At 43.9% G+C, this 23975-nt stretch overlaps 1 protein-coding gene across 8 annotated transcripts in view; it reads left to right on the top strand.

The window, feature by feature from the left end:
- Nucleotides 1–23975, top strand: part of PPARA (peroxisome proliferator activated receptor alpha) — a 159824-nt gene that overhangs the window by 120685 nt on the left and 15164 nt on the right. For 3 of the 8 annotated variants that reach the window (XR_003856443.1, XM_029600044.1, XM_029600043.1), the window contains 2 exons: nt 1216–1663; nt 17312–17569. Coding sequence is in view for 5 of the 8 variants with exons in the window: in XM_029600044.1 (XP_029455904.1) it covers nt 1216–1663; nt 17312–17559 (696 nt within the window). In the remaining 3 variants the exon portion in view is untranslated. Of the gene's footprint in view, nt 1–1215; nt 1664–17311; nt 23970–23975 lie in introns of those variants that run through there. The other 5 variants (XR_003856444.1, XM_029600047.1, XM_029600048.1 and 2 more) reach the window with 3 other exon arrangements.

The following is a 23975-nucleotide window of genomic DNA, read 5'->3' as shown; positions in this document are numbered from 1 at the left end:
CAAAATAATGAATCTTTAAAAAAAAATATGCAGAATTTTAGAACTTTTTGAAAATGCAAAATAGAAATATTGAAGATATTGAATGCTGCCAAACCTCTTCCTTCATTTTTATTATGAAAGGCAAAATAAATCTTCCCATAAAGAAGTGACCTTGCCACTTGAAATGCAGAATGTTTCACATTGATTCTTCAAGAGGACACTTTCAGTATGTCAAAAGAAATCCAGGGATAAGGATTTGTTTTCTAGGACCGCACTTCCAAAGCTGCTCCTGAAGTACCTTCTAGCCCAAAGATAGGCAACTCCGATCCTTGAGTGCAACAAACAGGTCTGGTTGTCAGGATATCCGCAATGAATATGCATGAGAAATATTTTCATGTACCACTTCCATTATATGCGAATATTTTTTATTTATTTATTTAACAGCTTTTTAATATACCGGTGTTCGTGCGAGCACATCACGCCGGTTTACAATAAACTTGCGAAAGGAGGAAATTACAAAAAACAAGGGAGTGGGAGATGGAGCAGGTTTGAGAAAAAAGGGGGGGAAGAGGGGGGAAGTAAAGGAGGAAGAAGATAGTAGCTGAGAAATTAAAAGGAACATAACATTATTTACATGAGAGGCAATAAATGAGGGATAAACATTGTCACAAAGTTACAGCGGATAATGAAGGAAATATGGATTGTATGGAGTATATATATGGAGGCTTATTTACGGTAGTTATGGCAAGTTATGAGGAGCATATATATATGCTTATTTACAGCAGTTATGGCAGGAGAAGAAAGACAATTAATTTTAACTTTTATTTCATGCATAATCATGCATTATCTCATGCATAATCATTGAGGATATTCTGAAAATCAGATGGTCTATGGGGTACTCCTGGAAAGGCTTCAGAAACACTGTTAGAGGAGGTGGTCTTGGAATAAATGATCAGACTTTCACCCTCCTGCTAATCCATAAGACAGCCCTTGCTTTGTGACCAGGAAAAAGGACTGGATTAGAAAGATGGGACTATTTCTTTAAGCATATGACATGATTTCTCTAGGTCGTGATACCTTTTTATTGCCCTAGCTATAACAATTTTGCAGTGCATGTGCTTTTGAGGTCATATGCAGGGTTTTTTTGGGGTTTTTTTAATTCAGATGAGACTGTTTGGAGAAGCAAGGAATTTAAACTCTCTTTTCAAAGACATTAATCATGTTCTTTCATTCCAGCCATTTGTTATACATGACATGGAAACGCTGTGTATGGCAGAGAAGACATTAGTGGCAAAACTGGTAGCCAATGGAATACAGAACAAGAAAGCAGAAGTTCGGATCTTCCATTGTTGTCAGTGTACTTCAGTAGAGACTGTAACAGAACTGACTGAATTTGCCAAGTCCATCCCTGGCTTTGTAAACTTAGACTTGAATGATCAGGTGACCTTGTTAAAATATGGAGTTTATGAAGCCATGTTTGCTATGCTAGCTTCTTTAATGAACAAAGATGGGATGTTGGTAGCCTATGGAAACGGTTTTATAACTCGGGAGTTCCTGAAAGGTCTAAGGAAGCCAGTTGGTGACATGATGGAGCCGAAATTTGAGTTTGCAATGAAATTCAATGCACTGGAACTAGATGATAGTGATATATCGCTTTTCGTGGCTGCTCTTATTTGCTGTGGAGGTAAGATTCAAATAATCATAGATGACATATTTTCCAATATTTCACCTTTTGAGAATGTCATTGTCAGTATTTAAGCCTATCATTTTACCAAAGTAGATCATTGTGAACTATATAACTGTGCGTTTATAAGCAGGCTTCATTCTTAGAAGGTGAGTTGACATGACTTTTTGAAAAGTACCATCTTTCATGCATGAATGCAGGCATGCTTTGAGATATTACTTAGCTATTCAAGTGCACCACATTGGTTATCCCGTCTGTCGTTCGGCCTGGAACTTTTGCTAACCTACTTTTTTTGCCGCCGCTCCCTCATGCATACCTTGACAGGGATGAATCTCCTGAGCCACATGCTGCTCTCTGAAGACCTAATGTGACCCTGTAATGTGAATATTAGTGCACAATGGCATGAGCCAATGAGAACAAAAGCTAAAAATAATTGGGTGGGGGCCAGAGGGGATGAGAGAGTGACTGCTGGGAAAGATGGGGAGGATTGAAGGAGTGACTGGGAATGATGAGAGGGAGGATTGAGGGAATGACTGCTGGGAACAAAGAGGGGCAGGATTGAGGGAATGACTGCTGGGAATGATTGAGGGGGAGGATTGAAGGAGTGACTGCTGGGAATGATTGAGGAGCAGGATTGAAGGAGTGACTGCTGGGAATGATGAGGGGGAAGATTGAAGGAGTGACTGCTGGGAATGATTGAGGAGCAGGATTGAAGGAGTGACTGCTGGGAATAATTGAGGGGCAGGATTGAAGGAGTGACTGCTGGGAATGATGAGGGGGAAGATTGAAGGAGTGACTGCTGGGAATAATTGAGGTAAAATTACACAAATTTAGAGAGCCAAATTATATATAGTAAACATACAAAATTTATTTAAATTCACCCACAACCTATGTAGACAATAAAAACTAAGCTAGCACACTCACACATTCATACCAACACATTAAAAAATATGTTCATTGAGATATCACATACAAAATGTAGTCTCTTGCCACGAATATATTACACATATGTATTTTCTTTACAAACAATCAACAATGTAAATCTTATCTATTGCCATAAGTTTCTTAAACTAAGATGTATAATTCCTGATGTCCGACAAAAGTAGATCACAAGATCTCTTCGTTTCACTCCTCACATGAGGGGCTTCCTCAGGGACCAATGTAATTCACATATATTGCATATGCAGACGCGCTGCAATAAACCAATATAACAGGGATTAACCTCCAACTTAATCTAAAAAACCTTTTTCACCCATAACCAATGAAAATATCTCTTCAATTTTTCAACTCCAAACTTTAACCATTAAAACCCTGCCCAATTCACCATCACCGAACTTCAAAATTATCTCCTAATTCCCTTTTTAACCCTATCCTTTAACCATGCCCGTTACAATCAAAACAATGAAAACACAATTTTTTCTTCTTTTTCCTCTTAGCCTATACTGAACCACCTGACAAACTCAGGTCAAATATATATCACGACCACACCTACCTTGAGTTATAAATATCCAAGTGTTTTACTTCATTAAGTTCTTATAAACGCCATCCTTCACAATGTTTTCGATACCTCTAGGGCCATCAATCCAAACACTTCCTTGTTTCACAGCATATCACGCGGTGTTCCCGCTAATTGTTACAAACTGATACTGACTTCAATCCTTTTCATGAATCTTATAAGACACACCAACCCGTGCTCTCAAAGAACATATCCTGCAACGATATAACCCACAAATTGTTTCTTATACCTAAAGAACTTGCTTACCATTCACCACCAACTACTGCAATGCACAGGAAACCTTCCAATACTCACGTTCAGACCGGAGGGTGACGTGCCACGTCGTCACTCACTGATGAATGAAAATAATGCTGATTCAAACAACTTTATATGAAGCGAACACAGATAATTGGACGCACTTGCCAATTATCTGATCACAGCCTCAACATAATGTGCAAATAACAAACCACCCCAGTCCACTTTTATCCTAATCAGAACCCAATAGACCTTGCTGGAACTATTCAACTACCCACCTCTTAATAAAATGCATTCCATTCTATTGGACCATTAAGTCCTAACGGGATCACAGTCTGCCAACTAAAGATAAATTGTTGTTCAATCTTTCTTAACATGAGGGATAAATCTCCCCCATGTTGAAGGGTTACTTGCTTGATCACAAAAAAACGAATATCTTCCACAGTGTGGCTTCTCTCAATCCAATGACTTACTAAAGGAGCATGTTCCCGCGATGCCTTAATACGGCTCCGATGCTCAACAATACGACAACGAATGGAGCGCGTCGTTTGTCCTATGTAGATTAAATTACACGGACAAATGATAGCGTATACCACTCCACTAGTATTGCAATCAAACAGCCTTGGAATTTTATAGGGAAATTTCAAATGAGAATGACAAAACATTTGACACCGCAGCGTCAAAGGACAAACCGAACACGACCCACAAGGCACTTGTCCATATATCAAACCCGAATCACCTAATATCTTACCCCCCTTAAGTTTATCGTGCAAAGTTTGACGTTTTTTCATGGCGAATACAGGATTCTCCATGAAACAAGGAATAGTTGACAGGATGTGCCAATGGCTTAACACTATATCTTTTATCTGAGTACTCTTCATGGAAAATGGAATGGTACAAATCATCCGGTTTAAAGTCTCTTTTGGATTATAAATCAACAAATTGTCCCTGTTTGAATATAATGCACGTTTGTAGGCTTTTTTTATAACAGACTTAGAATACCCTCTAGCTATAAATCTATCCTGTAACTGAGCTGCCTGAATTTTAAACTCGGCAGTGGAAGTACATAAACGGCGATATCGTAAGAATTGACTTATAGGGATGTTATCCTTCAATTGTTTCGGATGAAAACTACGGTAATGTAAAAGTGTGTTTCTATCCGTACTTTTCCTGTACACCGTAGTGTCCAACTTCTTTCCATGAACAAAAACCTGCATGTCCAAAAACGTCACAGAATGTTTATGTTTAACCACAGTGAATTTTAAATGTTGATCCCAAGAGTTCAATAAATTCAAAAATATTTCTAACTGTACCCCATTACCACTCCAGATGAAAAATAAATCATCGATTATAGCGTTTCCAACATACTATATGTCGAAATGAATCAGATTTATAGACCCATTTACTTTCAAAATTTGCCACGTATAACCCCGCTACACTGGGAGCCATCGGCGACCCCATGGGGATACCTTGAGTCTGTAAAAAATAATCCGCCTGAAAACTAAAACAATTCTGGGTTAAAGCAACTTCTGCGATAGTCATCAAAAAATGTATTTTCCTTTGCGGTATATCAAGCTTCACTAACTCCCCTTCAATTACTTGTAAAGCTTCCCTTTGGGGTATACTGGTGTATAACGAGGATATATCCGCAGTAAGTAAAATCCAATTTGATTGTATATCCGGCAGACTTGTCAACTGATTAATAAAATCAGTGGAATCTTTAACATATGAAGGTACACACTGTACCAGAGGTTTCAAATAATGATCAATCATCTGCGCAAGGGGCTCCAAAACAGTCCCTATTCCCGCCACAATCGGTCGCCCGGGCGGGTTTATCAATGTTTTATGGATCTTTGGTAAAATGTACAGATGGGCCGTAGTAGGAAATGATACCTGCAAAAAGCGATGTTCTTTATTGGTGATAATTTTTTCCTTATTCGCCTTTTCTAAAATTTCCATAACTTGCTGATGCAACACAGGCGTAGGATTTTCATCCAATTTTCTATATGCCTGTCTGTCAGATAATTGACGATGCACTTCATTTTCATAATCCCTCTGATTCATGACTACGACAGCACCCCCCTTATCCGCAGCCATTATCCGTATAGAACTATCTTCCCGCAAAATTTTCATAGCTTGCCATTGTTCCTTCGAGAGATTATATTTAATAAAATCTCTCTGGCCTTCCATTTGATCTAAATCTCGAAGTACCAAACTTTGAAAAGTTTGAAGCAAGTGGCTAGGGGGAATAGGTGGAATCCATTTTGAAGGTTTGTAAAGCCCATCTCTATTGCTTAATCTTGCCTCATCCTTAAAAAACTCCTTAATATGAAGGCGTCTAAAAAATTTTTGGAGTTCAACCCGGGTCACAAACGAATCATATCGACAGGCAGGACTAAATGAGAAACCTTTATTTAACACCTCTAACATAGGTTTAGTCAAAACTTTATCAGACAAATTAAACACAGAGGTATCACTCATAACACCTGTGCCATGGTCTATCGACGCAGATTGTAGTTGGCACTGTACGGTCTGTTTTTTTGAAACCTGGACCCCCGTGTTCCCCTGTTTCCTCGGGCCCGCTGCTCTAAAAAATGAGAATCAGTGTGTTGATGGGACTCATGACTAGCATCAGCAAGTTATGGAAATTTTAGAAAAGGCGAATAAGGAAAAAATTATCACCAATAAAGAACATCGCTTTTTGCAGGTATCATTTCCTACTACGGCCCATCTGTACATTTTACCAAAGATCCATAAAACATTGATAAACCCGCCCGGGCGACCGATTGTGGCGGGAATAGGGACTGTTTTGGAGCCCCTTGCGCAGATGATTGATCATTATTTGAAACCTCTGGTACAGTGTGTACCTTCATATGTTAAAGATTCCACTGATTTTATTAATCAGTTGACAAGTCTGCCGGATATACAATCAAATTGGATTTTACTTACTGCGGATATATCCTCGTTATACACCAGTATACCCCAAAGGGAAGCTTTACAAGTAATTGAAGGGGAGTTAGTGAAGCTTGATATACCGCAAAGGAAAATACATTTTTTGATGACTATCGCAGAAGTTGCTTTAACCCAGAATTGTTTTAGTTTTCAGGCGGATTATTTTTTACAGACTCAAGGTATCCCCATGGGGTCGCCGATGGCTCCCAGTGTAGCGGGGTTATACGTGGCAAATTTTGAAAGTAAATGGGTCTATAAATCTGATTCATTTCGACATATAGTATGTTGGAAACGCTATATCGATGATTTATTTTTCATCTGGAGTGGTAATGGGGTACAGTTAGAAATATTTTTGAATTTATTGAACTCTTGGGATCAACATTTAAAATTCACTGTGGTTAAACATAAACATTCTGTGACGTTTTTGGACATGCAGGTTTTTGTTCATGGAAAGAAGTTGGACACTACGGTGTACAGGAAAAGTACGGATAGAAACACACTTTTACATTACCGTAGTTTTCATCCGAAACAATTGAAGGATAACATCCCTATAAGTCAATTCTTACGATATCGCCGTTTATGTACTTCCACTGCCGAGTTTAAAATTCAGGCAGCTCAGTTACAGGATAGATTTATAGCTAGAGGGTATTCTAAGTCTGTTATAAAAAAAGCCTACAAACGTGCATTATATTCAAACAGGGACAATTTGTTGATTTATAATCCAAAAGAGACTTTAAACCGGATGATTTGTACCATTCCATTTTCCATGAAGAGTACTCAGATAAAAGATATAGTGTTAAGCCATTGGCACATCCTGTCAACTATTCCTTGTTTCATGGAGAATCCTGTATTCGCCATGAAAAAAACGTCAAACTTTGCACGATAAACTTAAGGGGGGTAAGATATTAGGTGATTCAGGTTTGATATATGGACAAGTGCCTTGTGGGTCGTGTTCGGTTTGTCCTTTGACGCTGCGGTTGTCAAATGTTTTGTCATTCTCATTTGAAATTTCCCTATAAAATTCCAAGGCTGTTTGATTGCAATACTAGTGGAGTGGTATACGCTATCATTTGTCCGTGTAATTTAATCTACATAGGACAAACGACGCGCTCCATTCGTTGTCGTATTGTTGAGCATCGGAGCCGTATTAAGGCATCGCGGGAACATGCTCCTTTAGTAAGTCATTGGATTGAGAGAAGCCACACTGTGGAAGATATTCGTTTTTTTGTGATCAAGCAAGTAACCCTTCAACATGGGGGAGATTTATCCCTCATGTTAAGAAAGATTGAACAACAATTTATCTTTAGTTGGCAGACTGTGATCCCGTTAGGACTTAATGGTCCAATAGAATGGAATGCATTTTATTAAGAGGTGGGTAGTTGAATAGTTCCAGCAAGGTCTATTGGGTTCTGATTAGGATAAAAGTGGACTGGGGTGGTTTGTTATTTGCACATTATGTTGAGGCTGTGATCAGATAATTGGCAAGTGCGTCCAATTATCTGTGTTCGCTTCATATAAAGTTGTTTGAATCAGCATTATTTTCATTCATCAGTGAGTGACGACGTGGCACGTCACCTCCGGTCTGAACGTGAGTATTGGAAGGTTTCCTGTGCATTGCAGTAGTTGGTGGTGAATGGTAAGCAAGTTCTTTAGGTATAAGAAACAATTTGTGGGTTATATCGTTGCAGGATATGTTCTTTGAGAGCACGGGTTGGTGTGTCTTATAAGATTCATGAAAAGGATTGAAGTCAGTATCAGTTTGTAACAATTAGCGGGAACACCGCGTGATATGCTGTGAAACAAGGAAGTGTTTGGATTGATGGCCCTAGAGGTATCGAAAACATTGTGAAGGATGGCGTTTATAAGAACTTAATGAAGTAAAACACTTGGATATTTATAACTCAAGGTAGGTGTGGTCGTGATATATATTTGACCTGAGTTTGTCAGGTGGTTCAGTATAGGCTAAGAGGAAAAAGAAGAAAAAATTGTGTTTTCATTGTTTTGATTGTAACGGGCATGGTTAAAGGATAGGGTTAAAAAGGGAATTAGGAGATAATTTTGAAGTTCGGTGATGGTGAATTGGGCAGGGTTTTAATGGTTAAAGTTTGGAGTTGAAAAATTGAAGAGATATTTTCATTGGTTATGGGTGAAAAAGGTTTTTTTAGATTAAGTTGGAGGTTAATCCCTGTTATATTGGTTTATTGCAGCGCGTCTGCATATGCAATATATGTGAATTACATTGGTCCCTGAGGAAGCCCCTCATGTGAGGAGTGAAACGAAGAGATCTTGTGATCTACTTTTGTCGGACATCAGGAATTATACATCTTAGTTTAAGAAACTTATGGCAATAGATAAGATTTACATTGTTGATTGTTTGTAAAGAAAATACATATGTGTAATATATTCGTGGCAAGAGACTACATTTTGTATGTGATATCTCAATGAACATATTTTTTAATGTGTTGGTATGAATGTGTGAGTGTGCTAGCTTAGTTTTTATTGTCTACATAGGTTGTGGGTGAATTTAAATAAATTTTGTATGTTTACTATATATAATTTGGCTCTCTAAATTTGTGTAATTTTATGACAAGTTCATAGAGAGTTGTATTCAATATACCCTTTGTGTAATTACATACCGTGTGGGAATAATTGAGGGGCAGGATTGAAGGAGTGACTGCTGGGAATGATGAGGGGGAAGATTGAAGGAGTGACTGCTGGGAATGATAAGAGGGGAGGATTGAGGGAGTGACTGCTGGGAATGATAAGAGGGGAGGATTGAGGGAGTGACTGCTGGGAATGATTGAGGGGCAGGATTGAGGGAGTGACTGCTGGGAATGATTGAGGGGCGGGATTGAAGGAGTGACTGCTGGGAATGATTGAGGGGCAGGATTGAAGGAGTGACTGCTGGGAATGATTGAGGGGCAGGATTGAAGGAGTGACTGCTGGGAATGATGAGGGGGAAGATTGAAGGAGTGACTGCTGGGAATGATTGAGGGGCGGGATTGAGGGAGTGACTGCTGGGAATGATGAGGGGGAAGATTGAAGGAGTGACTGCTGGGAATGATTGAGGAGCAGGATTGAAGGAGTGACTGCTGGGAATGATTGAGGGGCAGGATTGAAGGAGTGACTGCTGGGAATGATGAGGGGGAAGATTGAAGGAGTGACTGCTGGGAATGATAAGAGGGGGGGATTGAGGGAGTGACTGCTGGGAATGATTGAGGGGCGGGATTGAGGGAGTGACTGCTGGGAATGATGAGGGGGAAGATTGAAGGAGTGACTGCTGGGAATGATTGAGGAGCAGGATTGAAGGAGTGACTGCTGGGAATGATTGAGGGGCAGGATTGAAGGAGTGACTGCTGGGAATGATAAGAGGGGAGGATTGAGGGAGTGACTGCTGGGAATGATAAGAGGGAGGATTGAGGGAGTATGTATTTGTCACAGCCTGCTCTCCTGAGGGTACTGCACCTCGGTGGGGGCGTACCTCAAAGAGACACTCTGAAGCAAATGTTCTTATGCCTGAAGTAGCTGCTGATCCCTGTTGATTGGGCCGTTGGTGCAGATGGTTGTCAGGAATTCCAAGCAGAGGCAAGGGGAATGTAGCAGAAACCAGAAACAAGCAGGAAATGGGCTGGATAAACAGTGGTATCATGGAGCAAACTCTGAGGACTGTTGGACCAGCAAAGATGTGTCAGGTTAGGGCTTTTTATATCCAGGATCCCCTGGCCTTGAACTCCTGGGGCCATGGGTTTGATCCCTGCTGGCGATGAGGCAGAAGTGACTGTGGAGACTGGGGAGGATTATGAGAATGTGACTGATGGGTATGAGGAGGTTTGAGAAAGTATGACTGTAGGGGATGGGAGGATTGAGAGACATGATGACTGTTGGGTATGAGGTGGGGGATTGAGAGAGAATTCTGAGAATGGAGGGACTGCGTGAGAAAGTGACTGCTAGAGATTAGGGAGATGAGAGTGTGTGATTGCAGTGGAGGAGGATTGAGACAGAGTGTAGGGACTACAAGAGATAGAGAAACTGCTAGGGAGGAAAAGACCTTTTTCATGAGTGTTCTGGTTTATGACAGGGTTGTGGCCCTTACAATAATCTGGACAAAGAAAAATCCATGAATCGGTTCTTCTGTTTTTAAAGGTTGCACGTCTACATGCGCCTGAAATTTTTTTCATCAGGCCAGTGGCACCTACTGGTTCCTGGCCTCAGCTCAACCATTTGAACCAGGAGGTGCTCTATTGAGATCCATATTCACACAATCCAAATAGCAACGTTAACTGGAAAAGCCTATTCGGCTATTGAATATAGGCGCCTATCTTAACTTTAGGACAGCTCTTTAGTCCTACCAGACTTAGCTAGATAAAGGTATCTGACTAACTCAACTCCTCCCAGTTACACCCCCAGAATGCCCCTAACTTATCCAGCTAAATTCTAGCCAGCTAATTTATTAACCAGCTAGAATTTAACTGGATTAGTGCCCAAATCTTTATTTAGTTGGTTAACTTCTGAAATGCTTTTGGACCTCATGGGTCAAGCTATGAGGGGCTTTCAGATTGGGCCGCTGCAGAGGTGGAGGAGGGGAACTCCCATTAATTGAGAATGTTTTGTTTTTTAATCTAAATGTGCCCTTTTTAAAAGAGATTTGTGTCTCCTGTTCTTTCAACCTTTTTTTAATATTTATATTTTTATCGGTAATTTCCTCCTGCTTCAGGGCAGGGATTTAGTGCCATGAGCCTTTATCCACAACTATCTAGGGATTTTTCCTAGTTTTATAATTCCCTCTGAATTGACTTAATCCAGTCATCATAGCAATGGTTCTCAGCCAAGGGCCATACACTGTGGCTCTTTCTGGAATTCTGCAAGCATGAATCCTAAATCCAGCCACTAGGTATCAGCATAGCACAATGACTGTTGTTTCCCCTGTGAATGCTGCTGCCACAGGATCTCCAGCCTCAGCTGGCCTTGGGGACCAGAAGAAGGGAGCTGGGAATCAAACCTTGGTAGTGCACAGCACTGCTACTGAGGCCAGCCCCTCTTTCAGCTTTTATTCGTGAATCATGTGAAACCATTTGCAAGTTCAGTTTTTTTAACCAACTTGCATATCTGAAAATGGTAATTTGTATGCAGGGCCCCAGATCTCCTGCGATGCTGTGGCAAGGGCCACAAAATTGGTCAGTCCTGGCCATGAGCCAGGTCCAATCAGGAGATGCAGCATTGGTGCAATGGTAGTAATGGCGATGGCATCTTTCCCCCCACCCTCCGATCCCCTCACATTACCCTCCTCCTCATTGGATAGGACAGCAGCATTGTAGGGCCTTGGGCCGCTTCCTCTCCTCTGCTTCTGGGGCCGGAGTGTTGTGTTTTACATTCTGGCTCCAGCGCAGAGGAGCAGGATGCAGACCAAGGCGCTGCAAAGCCACTGTCCTTCTATCCACAAGGAGGAGGAGGAGGGAGTGAGGCTATTGGAGGGGGAAGGGAAATGAATGAGGGGATTGTGGTGGAGGGAAGGGAGGGGAATGATGGGGATCACAGAGGAAGAGGGAAAATGTAAATAGAATTTGGAGGATGGGAGAGAGTGGCAGGAGAAAGTAAATGAGGGACAGTGAGGGGATCTTGAGGCTGGATGGAAGAGTAATTGAGGGAGTACGAGGGTATCACAGGGGCTTAGGGGAAGAGTGACTGAGGGGAAAAAAGTGACTGAGGGATTGTGGGAATGGGGAGATCGGTGAGAATGCCTTTGAGAAAGTGAGGGAGGGAATGGGTGAGAGCATGAAGTGATTGGAGTGGATGTAAAGTGAGTGAGGGGATTAGAGGAGTGGTGGGGAGTGAGTGAGAGAAGGGCTTGGAACTTCCCTCTTTCCTTCTTTTGATCTCAGATCTCCTCCCTTCCCCTCCTTCACTCATTCCCTTTGCGATCCTTTCTTTTTCTGCTCCCTAATTCTCCCTCTTCTCCCTGTGCCTCTGTCTTCTATCCACCTTCCCCTCCTCCCTGAGATCCTTCTCCATCTCTTTTTGAGATAGTCTTTCAACCCTAGATCCCATAACTTACTCTACCCCAGCACTGGTCATTAAGTTCCCCTTCCCCCCACCTTCCCCCCCAAAAATGAACCAAATAAATTAACCAAATAAAAGAAATATCAGAAAACAACTTTGGGCTTGATATTCAGTGCCACTTAGGCCGCTAAGTGGTGCCATTTGAACCTCCAATTGTGTTCATCTTAGCCGGCTAGCTTTTTGTTAGGATAAAAGATAAACCAGCTAACTGAAGGGTGGGAAAGGGGCATAAAGTCAATATTCAGCATTCTCACAGGACAAGCAGGATGTTAGTCCTCACATATGGGTGACATCACAGGATGGAGCCCAATCACAGAACACTTCTGTCAAAGTTTCCAGAACTTTGACTGGCCCCTACTGGGCATGCCCAGCATGGCACTAACCCTGCAGCCAGCAGGGGTCCCCCTTCCGTCTTCTTTTTTCCACACAGCAGTAGCCACGCGGTTAAGGAGCTCTGCAGAGATTCCTGACAGGAATTTTCCTCACGAAATTACTAAATTTTAATTACCCCACAGGGGTCCCTCCTTCAACTTTTTCAAGCCCCGGTACTCCGATAAGTTTTTTACCCATTTTCTGTCGGTTACCGTCGAGTTTGGCCCTCGCGGCCTACTGGCCGTCGACCGTACCGCGGCTCAATTTTTTCATGGCCATGGCATCGGGGTTCCGCCGGTGCCCGGACTGTAATCGCACCATGTCCATCACAGACCCTCACAAGATCTGTGTAATGTATCTCGGATGTGAGCACGATGTCCTAACCTGCACCAAATGTGCCCTTATGACACCAAAAGGTTGCAAGGCTAGAAAGGAGAAGATGGAACTTCTCTTCCGTGCTCAAACCCCGACGCCGTCTATTGCATCGACATCATCAGAACCGGCACCATCAACTTTCACGCCAGCATCGACCTCCGGCCATTGACCGACCGGCATCGATGATGTCTCGGCCTTTGACACCCTCTACTCCCCCTCAGGACTGAGGGGATCGTAGAGATAAACATCGCCACCGGCATCGAAAGTCTCGGACCATCGAGGGAGCGAAATTATTGACCTCGCCATCGTCCGAGCCACCATCCCAGGCCTAATGCCTTGCATGCCTGAGTAGATTTGGTGCATACTCGGACATCCTCAGCTCGGTACTCACCCATATGTGAGGACTACCATCCTGCTTGTCCTGTGAGAAAGCAAATATTGCTTACCTGTAACAGGTGTTCTCACAGGACAGCAGGATGTTAGTCCTCACGAAACCCGCCCGCCGCCCCGCAGTGTTGGGTTAGTAACGTTTTCTTATTTTATTTTTGGCACTACCTGTAGGTTAACAAGACTGAAGGGGGACCCCTGCTGGCTGCAGGGTTAGTGCCATGCTGGGCATGCCCAGTAGGGGCCAGTCAAAAGTTCTGGAAACTTTGACAGAAGTGTTCCATGATTGGGCTCCATCCTGTGATGTCACCTATATGTGAGGACTAACATCCTGCTGTCCTGTGAGAACACCTGTTACAGGTAAGCAACATTTGCTTTATCCTGCTTCGGGCCTCATTTACTAAGCATTTGTCCCATAGGCACAGAAAAGGAAAAAGGCCTTAGTAAATTTGGCCCTTAGCTGGATAAGTGTAAAACTGCTATTTGGCTGCACCACATAATATCAGTCAACTACACCAAATAAGTTTATCTAGCTAACTCATGCAGCCGGATAGAGGCTGAATATCAGCCTCTTCATTTATATTTTACTTTATTAAAATAAACTTGGACTCAGGGTCAGCTATGGGGAAATTGCACCTCCCTCCATTCTCCAGACATTTCTTTTCCTAAGAACATAAGAAAATGCCATACTGGGTCAGACCAAGGGTCCATCAAGCCCAGCATCCTGTTTCCAACAGTGGCCAACCCAGGCCATAAGAACCCTTCTCCATCCTTCCTCCCCCTCTGTCCATTCTCTCCCCTTTCCTCAAGGCATTCTCTCCTGACCCCTCCTCAAGTCATTCTCTCATCTCTCCCCCTTCTCCCCACTCTCTCCTGGCAATCTGTCTCCCCCTCCCTCCCAGCATTCTCTCCCCTTCCATTTTGCCCACCCAGGCCCAACTGCCCCAGTCCTCTTCACACATGGCTTGCAGTTGTCCTATCCTGGATCCAGGGCTGCTTTTAACCATATGTAGGACTCTGAGCAAGCTTTTATGGATAGGTCCCCTTTTATTTTTTCCAGATTAATCCCGCCACAACCTCATCTCATACCATCCATTAGTGCCCCCCCCCCCCAGCTAATCTAACAGTTCCCATCCAATCAATGAGTTCCTCCCCCCAATCCCTGCTTAGTCTGAGTCCTTGCTCTCCCCACCCATCCCAAATCCCAGCTCTTCTCCCATCCTTCAAACCTCCACCGCCCCCCCCCCAAAAAAAAGAGCTGAATTCCCAACTTCCTCTCCTTTCCCCCAATATCCAAGTACTGTTCTCCTTCCCACCGAATCTCCCAGGTCTGCCGTCTCCCAGTATCCTAGTCCCCACGCTTCTCTTCCTCCTGCCACCCCTCAAGCTCTACCTTATAAAAAATAAAATAAAATCCCCAAATAACTACTTTAACAGGTTTGTCACTTTTATGTAGAGATCTCTTTTAAAGAATTTAGCTGCCCTGGAAAATGTGAATGACTCTGAAGTTAATGTGCTAATTGTTGGAGGTAGCTGGACAAACCCTGAGGTTTCAGTTGTTTCCCTTGCTCCCTGGCTAAATCGTTATCCAAACACAAAATCGTTATTTACACAAAACGGTAATGAGGCATTCCTGAGTAATTCCCCTAATGTTACCCAGACAATTTTGTAGGGTAACTTTCAAACAGATATTCAGCCAGCATAGCAGTTACCCAGACAATTATTCAGGTAATTTTATCCAAACATATACTCACAAAACCCAATAAAGCCTTTGCAGCTAACTTGGACCTAGCAGTATATCCATGAGCTATCCCCTCTCCTGCTGCTCAGCACACTTTGGAGAGCCGCGGGTGACAGCAAGGATAAATAATGTGCTCCATAGGCCCTGCAGTTGGTCAGACTCTCAACAGTTTGCAAGACACCAACCTGCTTTTGAGCTGTGGCCATTGCTTCTAACGCGGCTGATCCTTTTTCTGTGGTGCCAGCACCTCTTCTTTTTGTTCTATGCTTGTGCTATTCAGACTGCTTGGCAGTGAAACATGCAAGCTCCTATATGGGCTGATACAGTAAAGTGCACTCGGCCAAACGCACTGTTTAATATGCAGTTGGACGCACGTTTTCGATGCACGTCCACTACTCCTTATACTGTAAGGGGTTTAGCGGGTCGAAAATGCGTGTCCAACACACCCCTTCCCCCCTCCTCTGAAACTAATAGCGCTCATCACATGCAAATACACATTGATGAGGCTATTAGTTATGCAATCGGGATACCGAAAAAAAAATGCAGCCAAGTCCAAGGGCAGGTGTTAATTTCTGAGCAGCCCAAAAAGGTCTACAGAAAAGTTGAAAATACTGCTTTTCTGTACATCCTCTGATTTCATTTCCTAGCGATATTAAGTCGGAGGAACCAAAAATATTAAAAAAAAAAAAAAAAGTGCCAGCCAGTCAGGTTAGGAAAACTGACGCCCAATTTTACTGGCTTCCGTTTTCCTAACCTATGGCTGTCAGTGGGTTCGAAAAACTGACGCTCTTAAAATTGAGTGTCTGTTTCCTGAACCCGCTGACAGCCACCTCTCCTGGGTTTCCGCTAATAAGGAGGCATTAGAAATGCGCTATTCTCCCTAGAGCCTCCTTTTTAGCCTGATCATACGCCCAGGAAAGGAGGCTGGGTGTGCGCTGGGAGAGTGCGCACTCAACATGGAGCACACATTCTCCCACACTTCTTACTGTATCAGCCTTAAATGATAGGAGAGGTGTTGTCGCCAGTAAAGAGGAGTGTCTGAGTCCACATCATTAGGGGCGCATAGGCCGGCGGCGATTTTAATGCTGTGGACCTGGGAACGCCTGTGCCTTTAAGTGGGAGGGCAATCTGCCCTTCCTGTTTGCCTGAGTTGCCTTTCCTGCACTAGTTCCATGACCTTCCAGCCAGCATCGCTGCTGGCCGGTCCACTAGCCAACTAGCACAATTGACAATTTCAGTAGTGCCCGTTGGCTGGCCCTGCTTAGAACATGGCACTGCTCTAGCTCAGCGCATGAGATCATAGCAGAACAATAGAAAATTGAATTAGAGCTTCTCTTCAATTGATATCATACTTTGGGAAGTCAGGCCTAAGACTTAGTTGATTTTATTTCAGGTGATATGTAGTACCTACCTTGTGAGCATAAATTAAAGCATCAGTGCCATGTACAGGTGTCAGAATTTCATTATGCTTTGAGTCTTCCTGCAAGAGGAGAGCTCTGTGAGCAGTCACTTATAATGTGAACTGGCCTCAGATTAAAAAAAATAAAAAATGGTGGTCACAAAATAATTGGCCACCATAACCCAAGCAAATGGCCAAAAGGACTTCATTCTTCCTCTCTCCTTTCCTAGGCATGATGCTGCTGACCGCAGGTAGGGTCATTTAGAAATGACCCCCCCCCACCCCCCTCACTATGATGACAGAGAAAGGCAGAGGCCAAGAGTCCACCAGCTACTCCGAGTACCCAGTTCATTACATTTTTAACTACTTTAAGGAAATTGGACAGTAGTTCTTGTTTAAAAAAAATAATAATAAAAGCAAAAAACACTCTTCTGTCCTCTCTCACTGCAGGGAGGCTTGCAGAGTTAAAATTTGCAGCAAGTAAGAGATGCTCGTCCTCTTGCTCTGTTTAGCTTGTCCTAATGCAAGGCTCGTTTGGTTTTTGTGTTGTAGTGACAATGTCTATAATTGTTTACTTTGTTTTGTTTTGGTTTTTTGCATATGTGTTGGCGATAGATCGGCCCGGTCTTGTAAATGTAGTGAACATTGAAAGGATGCAGGAGAGCATCGTGCACGTTTTAAAACTCCACCTGCAGAGCAACCATCCCGATGACAGCTTCCTCTTCCCCAAGCTCCTCCAGAAAATGGCTGACCTCCGGCAGCTGGTCACAGAGCACGCTCTCCTCGTCCAGAAGATCAAAAAGACTGAAACCGATGCAGCCTTGCATCCTTTACTACAGGAAATCTACAAGGATATGTACTAAGCGGAGAGGGGTATTTTTTTTTTTTATTCCAGACAGCCCACAACAATCTTGATGATAATGAGAAGGGAGCAAAATTACTTTGCAAACTAATCTATGTTTTAATCTTGGTGATTTGAAGAGAAATATGCGAAATAACAGGAACCAGACTGTCAAGTTTCTTGTGGTCTTTTTAAGAAGCAGTAAGTGACAGCGCTTGTCATGTTCTCAAGAATTAGATGGCAAGAAAGTTTTTGATAATTTGGTAATAATTACTGTATTAGGATTGGTGAGCGTTTTACAATGAAATGTTTATCAATTGAAAGTTTTCTAATAATTTTGATCCGTTAAGGCATATTTATATTCTGCATTGTGCTAGGTAGGTACTTAGCCATTCACATGATGAACTGGTAATTAAAATATTTTCAGGGATTTATAATCTATAGATTCTTCATCCTTGAGCCACAAAGACTTTTACTTATTACTGGTGAAAAAGAGCTAGCACTTTCTTGAAGTTTTTTTAATCTTTGGTGCAAAGCCATTGGTTTCTGCACCTCAGAATGATTAGATTGTGAAGATGCAATGTTCACTGTTACCTAGATTAGGACCCATTGAAGAGGTGTGACAAAATTATAGGACCCAACTGTAAAATCAAATTGTTTGTTTGACATTACAACAGAGGTTCACAAACCTGACCTGGGGGACTCCCAGGCCAGTCAACTTTTCAGGATATTCATTGTGGATATTCTGAAAATCCAAATAGCTGGAGGTCCTTCAGAACAGGTTTGGGAACCACTGTGTTACAACTTTTAACAGTTGTTTTCTTCACATTTGTGCTGTAAATGGTATAGCACTATTTCTCAACTGTAGCTTTATATAGCAGTTTTTCTCAACCTAGTCCCTGGAACTCACCTGGCCTTTTTGGTTTCCAAGATATCCCCAAACAAATGTGTATGAGAGAGATTCTTATGCGCTGCCTCCAGTGCATGCAAATCTGTTTTATGCATGTTGTAGACAGCCGGACTGGATTGAGCAACACTGCTATAGAGGATACCACAGCCAGGCCCAAAATTAAAAAATAATTGCCAAAATGGAGCTTAGCTATTTTCTGTGCTTTTACTCATGAGTTATAATCACGTTTTCAGTGATTCACAGGCTATGCTGCTTTAAAGGGAATACAGGCAAGATTTACTGAACATGCTTCTGTGATTGGAGGAAGTACAGTGGTAATATAGTTGGTACTCTCAAATTGGCCGCTAATTTGGCAAGTTATTTTATCTTCTTGAGCCTCAGTTTACCTTATTGTGTTTAGATGATAATAATAATTCAGTTGCTACATTTAGAAAAGATTTAAACTCCTGCTTTAATAGAGTATGTAGATATGCTAAGTTCTTAGTTGTAGTAGAACTATGTCAGCTATTGGAAGCCCTTCTTGTTGCTGACAGCTTCTTACTTATTGAAGAAGAGAGATGTTGCCTACTCACTAGAGGAATAAACTGAGTCAAAGGTTTTGAATGTCATGATTCAAGTCCCATTTTCTCAGTGTCTTCTGGATAAAGTGAATCACTTTATCACTGTGCCTCAGTTTAGCTATTTGGGGAGTAATTCATTTTATGTTTCATTATTTAACATGTTGCATTTCCTTGCATTCACACCAGCTGATTTCTTTCTATCTGTCTGGAAGGAATGTGATGCATAAAACAGTCAGCCCTGGGGCTTTTGGCACTGATTTTTTCAAAGTGGTTTGGCAGGCAGAACATTGAAACAGGTATCCGTAGAACTTCTGGATCGCAGAATTAGACCTTCTCTATCTCGGAACTCCCATGTAGCCATACAGTCTCACTTGTCTTCCTGTAGCTCATTTTACTCAGTTGGGACTAAATAATACTAAATCCATTTTCCGCTCACCTCTTTGGAAGGGTTCAGGCAAATGAGGTGCCAGAAACATACTGCCAGGTCATCTACCCCAAAAAGTGCTGAATGATGATTTTGTATTATAATAGAGTATACATAGAGACCACAAGGTCCCTCTCTAGCCTGCTCCATTTCAAATCCTCCTGTAATACCACAGATTCTATTTGAACTTCAGCTTCATGACGACACCCTTGCAGCTAAGAATTCTGTGTGCCTATCTTATGCTCTTTAAAACTCTGATACAGTTTCTATCTCCAGGTACTGATATTCTTATAAAGACTTCTGGGGCTGTTATTTCCAGTGGTGATGCTCTGTTACCCAGATAACTTTCAAACCTAACAGGCTATGTCTGAATATGGCTGGTTAGGTTGAACATTATATGGATATATATATTCAAACATAACTGGTATAGTAGCGGGGAAAAAAGTTTTAAATCCTTACAGGTCTGCAAGCTGGATTTTTTTTCCCCTCCCACCACCTACTCCAATAAAAAGCTAAAACTGATGTAGGGCATAGTGCCCAAGCTCCCCAAAAGATTAGAAGAAAGTTGTGCAGCTGTCAACCCTGAGGACCTTCTCCGAGGACAAGCAGCATGGTAGTCCTCACACATAGGTGACATTATCAGATGGAGCCCCAACATGGAAAACGTATATCAGAGTTTCTAGAACTTTGACTTGGCATATTGAGCATGGCCTAAACCATGCGGCCATGCGGGGTCCCTCTTTAGTCTCTCTTTTTCTGCAGAGCTGTAAGCATTGCGGTGCAAGTGAGCTCACTTTGGCTGTTTTTTGGCCTGTTTGAAAAATTTTTTCTTGGGGTTTTTGGGGGGTTTTTCCTTGCATTTGATGCTAGGTCCCTCTCGGTGCTTCCCCAAAGTGCTCCTAGTCAGGGTTTTTGACGATTCTGTAAGTTTCCTTTCGCCCGCCCACCGCCTTCAATTTTCATTTTGCAGCCCTTTTGTTTCGTCCTATCCTGTCATGGCCATGTCCAGTTTTCGGCGATGCTGCTGGTGCCCAAGTACCATCTCCCATTACGGACCCTTAGAAAATATGTGTCCTCTACCTGGGGGCATCACATGACATCCAGGGTTTCCCCTTATGCGCAAGATAATCCCAAAGAAATGTCAACTTCGACTCGACAAAATGGAACAGCTCTTTGGGCCGAAGAAGACCGAGCTATCTGCTTCGGCGACATCAGCAATGATGGACCTTGGAGCTGCACTGATGGACACCGTGCCATCAACATTGGCGGGATCAGCAGTTCTGTCGTTGCTGCCAGCAGATAGGGATGCCATAGACCAACCACCATCAATCTCCACCAGGCCGAGGACAACAGGTTCCTCGTCATCGGCCTCAGCACCAGGAATCCAAGCATCGTGCCGGTCCACATCAATGCAAAGTGCCGGGCACGGGGACACACTAGCTCATGCTGCGATGACCCTGCGGTGAGGAGTGCCAGTCCTCCATTGGTGCTAGGGTCCCCGATGGTCTCCACTGGTTCTGATGCCAGTCACCAATCTGCTTTATGGGTCTGAAGAAGATCTGGCCACCCCTCCTTCCTCCCAATTGGTGTTTGGCATCGGCAACATTCAATGAAGAGCTGGAGCGCTAAGTCCAGCTGGCAGTGTAAAGGGCACTGCAGACATCGGTCCTGTAGCACTGATTGCAGTGGAGCCGGTACCATCTGTTCTGGACCCACTGCTGGAGAAGCTCAACGCGCTCATCAGTGCATTACCAACTCAGCTAGCTTCGGTTCCCAGGAAGGCATAGGTGCCTGGCAGGACACAGATCCTCCCCCTACCGAAACAGTGGTAGTTACCTGTTCCTCCTAGGAGGAAGCTCCACCTAAGCCCAGCAGAGGACACAACCTGTAGCCCCCACATTCAGCTTTGCCAGTGCCTGCACCTCTGGACCAAAGGCCGAATGCCTAGGGCTCCATCCCCTGTGGCTTACAATGAGGATGAGGGTCCCTAAGACTCCTAGGGGCAGGATACTTTGGAGTCCTCCTCCAAGGGCTCTGACGGTCTTCTCTTAGATCCTTCTCCTCCAGAAGAGAGAAGGAATCCCCACCTGAAGACTTAACCTTCACAAGGTTTGTAAGGGCAATGGCAGAAGCCATCCCATTTCAGTTACTGACTGAGGAGGATGCCTGGCACAAAATGTTTGAGATCCTCCAGTTCGTGGAGCCTCCAAAGGAGATTATGGCAGTCCCAGTGCACGATATCCTTAAGGAGCTATTGCTGAGGATATGGGAATGCCCCCTCACAGTGCCTCCTGTAAATAAGAAAACTGACGGGGTTTACCTTGTCCAGTAGTCTCCCAGATTTGATAAGCAACAGCTGCCCCACCAGTCGGTGGTGGTGGAATTCACCTTCAAGAGAGCCAAACTGTCTCAGACCCAGTCCTTGGTGCCCCCGGGGAAGGACCACAGAACGATGGATGCTCTTTGGAGGAAAATCTCTTTCAAGGGGGCCATGCTTATTGCCCGCATTGCTTCCTACCAGCTTTACATGAGTCAGTACTCCGGGACATCTGGAAGTAGGTGCAGGAGGTGGCTGAGCAGCTGCCGCAACAGTAGCAGAATACCCTCATGTTGTTGGTGCACATGTGGGTGAAAACACGAGGTCCGAGTGACCTACAATGCTTTTGAGACAGCATTGAGGGTCTCTACAGCAGGAATCGGCACCCACAGAATGACATGGCTGCAGACCTCAGATCTCCGACCAGATGTACAGGAATGATTTGTTGATGTGCCGTGTACTGGAGAGAATATCTTCAGAGATAGGATGAAGGACATGGTGGCACAACTCAGGGACCACCATGAAACCCTCCAACAACTCTCTGCCAGCACTCCGGATCCGTGCTCCTCTTCTAGGAGGCTGGCGAGAACATAACAGAGAAAGTCTTTCTTTCACCAGAGGAAGTACTGTACTCAGCCCCCTCGCTCCCGTCAATGCCATCAGGGCTCCTGTGGTTGTCCTAGGCAGAAGAGAGTCCCCAAGCCCTAGCCGGTGCCTCATTCAACTCCAGGGATGGGGTTTTGACTTGGGTCATAGGGAGCATACGCCAGTTGCCCATACCAGGGATGTTGGACCCTCTGTTCGGGGGCAGGCTGCGGTTCTTCACAAACCAGTGGCCCAGCATAACCTAGGACCAGTGGATTCTGGCCATTGTCCATCAAGGGTACAAATTGAATCTATTAGGTGTCCCGCCAAATTGCTCTGCGAGCCCGTTTTGGGGGCCGGTAGTGCATCAGGAGGTACTACTAACGGAACTGTCCTCCCTCTTAATGTTGAGAACAATCAATCCTGTCCCACCAGAGCAAAGAGGGTGGGGATTCTACTCCAGATACTTCCTGATTCCAAAGAGAACAGGAGGACTCCGTCCCATCCTAGACCTAAGGACCTTGAACAAATTTCTAAAAAAAAATGTTCAGGATGGTCTCCCTGGGCACCTTAATCCTCCTTTTGCAGTCTCAAGGATGCATACACTCACATTCATAGAAGTGTCTCCAATTTTTGGTGGGAAAACAGTACTTCCAGTACCGGGTGTTGCGGTTCAGGCTAGTGTCAACCCCATGAGTCTTCAGAAAATGCCTGGCCATGGTGGCAGCGCACCTCTGCAGATTGGTGGTACATGTTTTTCCATATCTGGACGAATGGCTGGTCAAGAGCACATCTCAGGCAGGGGCTACCAGGTCCATGCATTTGACCATCTGGTGGTTTGGAGTTGCTAGGGCTCATTATCAACTACCTGAAGTCCCATCTTAGCCCGTCACCTCAATTGGACTTCATAGGAGCCTTGCTAGACACAGCTCAGGCCAAGGCCTTCCTGCCTCGTCAAAGGGCGGTCACTTTAATGACCATTGCGGCAGAGATTCAGCAGATGTCAGCCTGGCATATTTTGAGGCTGTAGGCCCACTTGGCCGCAATCGTCCATGTCGCTCCTTTTGGCATCATTACATATGCCCAGAGTCCAGTGGACCCTGAGGTCACAGTGGTGCCAGACCAAGCAGAATCCTCCAGGACTGCATCCAAGTCACCCCATCTCTCCAGGACTTGTTGTCCTGGTGGGGGGTACTTTCAAATCTGGAACTGGGTATTTACTAGCGTGTAGCCAGATGGACTCAGGACCAATGGATATTGTGTACTCCTGATAGCAGATGGGAGACAGAGTCAGTTTTCAAAGCTGATGTCAGCCTATATATACCCGTGCAGGAAGCTCAACTCTTCAGTACGTCTCCTAAGCAGATAGGGACCCTACACACACTAGAATAGTGTTAACAATTTTAAACCAAAGAAGAATGAAAACTTACCTCTAGAAGACGAGCCCCGCTCTCCTGCGGTGATACCTAAAGGTCCCTCTCCCAGTCGAAAATTCCTGAGGTGATTTCCGAGACCCCTCAGAGGCAAGCCTCAGACTGGTCGCTGGCTCCCGGCGTGGACTTAGCCCCTAGGGTGGCTGAGAGGCAGCGGGTGCAGAATCGAGAACTGCGGTGAAGGTAACTCCCCCCCGCCCCCCCCTCCC

This window comes from Rhinatrema bivittatum, chromosome 4 (assembly GCF_901001135.1).
Source record: "Rhinatrema bivittatum chromosome 4, aRhiBiv1.1, whole genome shotgun sequence".
Taxonomy (NCBI): Eukaryota; Metazoa; Chordata; class Amphibia; order Gymnophiona; family Rhinatrematidae; genus Rhinatrema; species Rhinatrema bivittatum.
Note: the sequence above shows the minus strand (reverse complement) of the source record. Positions and strands in the feature narration are given on the sequence as shown.